This window comes from Pagrus pagrus, assembly GCF_965226575.1.
Source record: "Pagrus pagrus genome assembly, chromosome: 3".
NCBI lineage: Eukaryota > Metazoa > Chordata > Actinopteri > Spariformes > Sparidae > Pagrus > Pagrus pagrus.
The window spans coordinates 24,641,061-24,647,068 of NC_140187.1; the positions used below are offsets into that span (position 1 = coordinate 24,641,061).

Sequence of the window (6,008 nt, forward strand, 5' to 3'; positions counted from 1 at the left end):
CCTGACATCCAATGATAAAAACCTGCATCTGACTTACAGCACTTCATGTGTGTGGTGACTGATGTTTTAGTTATCATTGCTACATGGCGCCCTCTAGAGGCCATTATTAGCACCTACAGTTCCAGTGGTCACCACCTCATGGAGCAACGAGGACTTGTTGAGCCTAACCAAGGTGTCAACTTTGTTACAGGGCAAGAGCAAGTCAAAGTCCAGGTCTAAAGTAAGACACCTGCCTGCTGCATGAAGTCCTACATTAAATTGGATATGCACTATAATCGACCATAAATGAATCTGTGTGCTTATGATTAAATCAGAGTAAAAAACAAATGTCTCCATCGATGGAGCCTGCACCAAGCTGCATGTGATGCACTCCTGTCTCTGCTTTGTTAATTCCCACAAATAATTATCATCGATCTTTCAAATCATCGCATGCAAAGGTGCTGCTCTTCCTTCCCTCGATGTATATATTTCTTAAATGTAATCTTGTATTTCAGAAACACCATGCAGAGGAGCCATCTGCCACCGACCTGCTAGCAGGTCAGCTAAGCTCAGACGTTGTGCCAACATCTACAAAGAAGGGAGGCAAGAGCTAGACCACTTGGTAGGGTTTGCTCTCGTCTTTTGGACATTTTTACCAGATAAATGATGAGGATAAACGTCCACATTTCCCCACTGACGTTTGAATGTGTCGCTGAATGTGTTGCAGGTTGACGGTGCAATTCGTCCTCCCGGCCACAGGGACGCATCAGTGAGGGAGCAGCTCTCTGGATGGCGATTCTATTTTTCTAAATTGTCAAGAATGTACAGTTTACTGGATGAGAGATGAACTTAGACACACCGATGACACTTGCTCAACACACACACACACACACACACACACACACACACACACACACACACACACACACACAGAGCTCTGCGTGCGGCGCCTTTCTTGCTCGGTTTCACATGTATTTAAGGATGAGAGGCTTTTGGTGTCAAAGAGTTTTTAAAACCAGATGAGAAGGGGAAGCGTGGGGGAATAGAGGAATTGAGGACAAGTGACAATATTTTGTTTTGCTGGTTGGTGTGTTGAGCGTGCTGAAGGAAGGAAGGCGCTGCTCGTCAGAGTCCTGCATGCACATCTCAGCTGACAGTTTCCATCGCTCCAACGCCGCTAATGTCACAACTCACTGCCGAAGTGAGTTGTGACACTGGTTCGTGCAGCGGTGATTGTCGGCTTGCCTGGGAGCAGTGAGGAGTGGGTGTATAGTATCGGGATGTTTGTGCAATCTTGATGTACACAGAAAAGCCAAGTTTTTTTTATCATGATGTGGTCAGATGCCTTAAGGACACTAGTGTACAGCTTAGTTTGCTTATATTTTGGACAACACATAGTTTACATGATATCTGGAGGATTTCCAGGAGGTGTTCTGCTTAAATCTGTATTCGAGAGCTTCTTGCAAATGCCTTTTACTTTCTGGAGAGATCTGTCTGCCATGAGGAGGGTCTGTATGTATTTGGCCGTGTAGAGAAAAAAAAAAAAAAAATGCTGGTGTCCAAAAGTGCACTTAGTGAGCTGAGGTGGTTACAAGCTTTGTAAACTGCCCTCCTTTGTATACTGTAAAAAACTGTAACTGTTTTTTGCTCTATAAGACAACACTGTGTAATTTAGAAAGGGCTTTCACCTGTAAGATCAAAAATCAATATACTTCCCCCAAGTTTTTTATTTTTTTTCATGTCAAAGGTTTTGTGTGGGTGTGAGTCAACAGATATGAGAGATATTTTAGATGTGGGAATACTAATTAAATAAAATAAACTAAAAACAACAGTGTTTCTGTACGCAGAGTCTGGTTTTTAAGATGTTAAAAGGAGAAAAACAACCCAACATGAACTGCTTTAATATGTGGAAAAATGCTGAATCCTGCAGAAAATCAATAAACACTGTTTTCTCAAAGGTGTGAGGGGAATTCTGAATTATACACATCTCTATATTCTGACTTCGTGGTTTTTTGCCCTGCATACAGTCGTAGCAGCCCACTTCCTTTTTACGCGGGGGACTTACAACAAAACAACTTTGCTCCAATTTCGTGTTAAACTTTTATATCCCTGTGCCAAAAGCCTGAATGACTGATCGGGATGCAAATGAGTAGGTTTGATGTGTGAAAAAAGAAAAGGAAAAGAAGCAACACAATTAAAGACAAATCGAATCGTTGCAAATGAGAAAGCATGCTTTTCTGAGTGGTATTCAATTTTATTTTGTTATACAATTCTGACATCGGGAAAACTCTAAAATATCAGTACTGTACATACAATTATACATAACAAAACAAAGTTACATATTTGTTCCTCATTACTTTGAAACCATAGAAATCTGAATAAAGGGAAGCGCTACTTTGAAGAAATGAAACAAACTAATTGAAAGCTTATCCCCCTGCAAAGGATTAAATTATCAGAGATCATTTTCTCAAGTTTGTCTATTCAATCTACTCAAGATTAAGGCAAGTTAAGTTCTCATTTAAATCACAAACCTAAAGGAGAGTACAGTAAAACCAAAGTCAAAACATAGTCAAAAGTACAGATTGTAAATGTAAAATAAAAAGAAACAAAAATTAAAATTATATACAATCTTTGCACACATTTCAATAGGGAAAAAAAACATGAATCAGAGTGATGAATTCTGATATTCTCAGGATTTAGATTGTTATTAATATCAAAATTATTTGATATGGATGAACAGACATTTCATTTCAAGTTATTTCATTAAAAGAGTTCAGTCTGGGTGTGATTGTGCAGCGTTATCGGCCATCAAACCAAGGATTAGAATGTGTTTGATGTGTTGAATCCTTGATCATCTTTTTATATTTTTCATTACAAATAGTATTTTATAAAAAAATGTGTCAGCAGCAAAATATTCACCATGATTGCCACTAAACTGTAAATCAGATTAAAATAGCTTCTGCAACAAGAACACAACACTGTAAAAGAACTGCAGTTTAAAGAAATGTCGGTGAAATGGCACTGCGTGGATTAATATTGTCTGTTTGGCATTTGTTTTCCATCAGCCGCTGCCCGTGGTCTACAGAGATGAAGAAGTAAACAAGGTATTTAATGATGATGATAATAATAATATTTTTGATTAATAATAATAATAATTATAATAATAATAATAATAAAACAGCATTATAAATAAACTTTAACACATTAATTTGCTAATGATCACTAGGAAGAGTACTGTAAAGAATTATGTAATTTGTTAGTAATTGCAGGGAAATAGAGACAAAATATTAAGTAATTTGAGTTTAATTAGTGAAGAATCAGAATCACATTTATTGGCCAAGTATGAGTGCGCATTCAACAAACTTGACTCTGGTTCTGTCGTTAGCCGGATGTACTAACAGTCAGAACAATTTAAAGAAGATGGAAATAAATACACAGCTACAAATGAGGACGACAAACTCTACATACAAGTAGGTGAAAAAAATAAAGGTAGTATAAAAGCATCGTATAAAAATAGTATAAAAGCAATGATGAATAACAACATGCATGTTTATTAGCATTAGTTGATAATAGTAATTTCCTTGAAACAGCTGCTTATTTAATTAAAAAATACACTGAGCTTTATTTAAAAAAATCCTACTATCAGAGTAAAATAAAATATAAATAACTTACTTTCTTTTGTAATGGTGTGGGCATCTCTTTGTCCTTATTTCTACAGGAAATGCAAAAAGGGTTGTTAAAAATGTGATAAAATGTGACATTATAGCAAAATCATGCAAGTATTTATCACAGGACGCAGGAAAAAAACCAGAAAATTTGGTGAATTTTAAACAACAGCGTAAGAATTTATCGTCTGCATACAAAAATCATAAAACAAAATGGCTGTTTTTGTAGCTTTAAGCTCTCGGGTGGACTTACTGTTGCAGTACACGGTGGTGATGATAAGGAGTAGAAGAAGAAGACCGCAGCCGCCGACTAGTGGGCCCAGTATGATCGGAGTACAAAACATGGAGGGGTCGGTTTCTGCAGTAAAGCATGTGCTCATTTACCACCTGCTGTTCTCTCTTCACAGCATCGTAAACATGAAGATGATAAGGATTCACTACACACATTTTTTGATTTGTAACATTTACCTTTCACGTTACTGTTGCCGCAATTGCATGGCGGGGCATCTGTGCATCGACTCCGTTCATTGTCACTTGGGGTCGAGGTCGGTGGGGCTGCTTTTTCTTTAACTTGAGAGAAGAATATGTGATGAGAGTGTGACTGAAAAGCATCCATCATATCACAATGAGACCAAATTTATGAAACAAAACTCACCTACGACCAGTCGAGTTACTGTGCCGAATCTCAGTTCAGTGCCTTTGTGGAGTGACGCACAGGTGTAAACGCCGCTGTCAGCTTCTTTGAATGACTTCAGTGTTAGGACGCCTTGTGCAATCTTTGAGTCAATGAAGATGGAAGTTGGAGGCTTTGTATTTGTTTTTTTCACGCCAGCATTGCTGTAAGACCCAATGAATTCCATGCCAGATTTGTCCAGCACTCGAAACCAAATGATCATAGAGACAGAATCAGGAGGAGGACGACACCTGATATCAACCGGCTGCCCCTCCTTTACGGCCATGTCCTCGCCAGCTCCTGAAGTAATCTCTGAAAGATTAAATAAATAACGCCTTAACACATCATCAGCATTTACACATGAACAGCATTTCACCCTCATGGTAGCAATTAGAGAAAACAGTAAAATTTAAGTTAGACTTACTTTGATAAAAAGCCAGAATCACCAGAATATGAATCCACTTTTGTTCCATTTTTAATCTTGTGGGTGACAGAAGCTCCTAAACACGACTTTGCTTAAGACTGCTAGGAGATAATTTAGTGAGATATCAAACCACGCCCCACCTGTAACCTTCTTCTCGGCTGTGTCAAATGGGATCATTGCAGCGCAGTGTTGCAGAGACCTCCTGCAGCATGGTCGTGGTCTGCTGTTCTTTGAAGTTGAGCCCACTGATGTGCACTTCACACCTCTGCCTCTGGTTTGAAGCATCGAACTGCAATTCACGCACCAGGTACTGACACACAAACGCAGCAGTGCACGGTATGTGAGATGACAAGGGCAGAGGAGAAGTATAAAAACTGCAAGCTGAGCAGCTCACTTTACACAGATACAACTCTGCACTGTTTCACAAATCAAACGGTGAATTTCAAGAACAAATTTCGAGAAACCCTGTCCTTATGTCGGCAAAATCTGCCCTGCTGAAGTGCCCTGGAGCCAGAATCCCTGCCTCCACCTCCCTCCTGTGTGTGATGTGACAGATCAGCTTTGAATAAATTGATAATATCGTTATAAATTCCAAAGAACTGACTTTTGTTAATCCTTCTGATGAAATCACTTCTTGTAGCTGCTAATTTCCCGGATCTGAACAGTTAAGAGACAAGTATAGGGACGTCACAGTGGCTAAATTGTCTTGACTCAAAACCACAAGTTTAACTTCCCTATTTTATTCCACCAGTATTAATCCTGTTATAATAAAGAAGCAAGTTTAACTTCCCCAATTTGAATTTGACTGGCTAACAAACTATTTGTGTTGAGTGGTACCTAATAAATAAGAGTCTAGTTACGCCGATGACATAACTCTGATAGGCAGCATTAAAATAAAATCATTAAAAGTACAATGTTATGGCAAATTGACTAATTTTCATTGGCTAACCACACCCAAAACAAAATGTCACACTGTGTTATCATTCAGGGTCACATTCACTGCAGCAAAGGGAAAATTCAAACCAATAGATGGCAGCAAAAGCAACATTTATAGGTCCGTCATTGTTTAACCGGTGAATCTTGAGTCACAAAACTGCTGCTTATCTTCTCTTCAATGGTTGAAATTTTAAAAGGTGTTTTCATCGCTGCCCACACCCCAGTTAGTAATGTCATGGCAGGTGTTTTAACCTTTGACAACTGAAAAAAACCCAGTTAATGTGAAACACCTGCTGTGGTCAGATATTTGAGCCCACAGAGAAGCAACAGC

The 6,008-nt window shown here is 38.7% G+C and overlaps 2 protein-coding genes across 6 annotated transcripts in view; one reads left to right on the plus strand and one right to left on the minus strand.

Moving 5' to 3' along the window:
- cast (calpastatin) overlaps positions 1-1,813 on the plus strand; it is a 38,546-nt gene extending 36,733 nt beyond the window's left edge. For 3 of the 4 annotated variants that reach the window (XM_084347935.1, XM_084347934.1, XM_084347936.1), the window contains exons 33-35: positions 191-220; positions 495-601; positions 707-1,813. In XM_084347935.1, coding sequence (XP_084204061.1) covers positions 191-220; positions 495-593 — 129 coding nt within the window. In that variant the 3' untranslated portion in view covers positions 594-601; positions 707-1,813. The remainder of the gene's footprint in view (positions 1-190; positions 221-494; positions 602-706) is intronic. The other variant, XM_084347937.1, reaches the window with a different exon arrangement.
- Positions 1,514-4,833, minus strand: cd8a (CD8a molecule). 2 transcript variants are annotated; one of them, XM_084347939.1, is made up of 6 exons: positions 4,742-4,833; positions 4,300-4,629; positions 4,113-4,208; positions 3,898-4,002; positions 3,652-3,691; positions 1,514-3,058 (listed from the first exon to the last, which is right to left on the minus strand). In XM_084347939.1, the coding sequence occupies exons 1-6, from the start codon at positions 4,788-4,790 to the stop codon at positions 3,010-3,012; spliced, it is 669 nt and encodes a 222-aa protein (XP_084204065.1). In that variant the 5' UTR covers positions 4,791-4,833; the 3' UTR covers positions 1,514-3,009. The 2 variants fall into 2 exon arrangements, with proteins under 2 accessions (XP_084204065.1, XP_084204064.1); XM_084347938.1 differs by having other exon boundaries at positions 4,113-4,214.
- Positions 4,834-6,008: the final 1,175 nt, after the last annotated feature.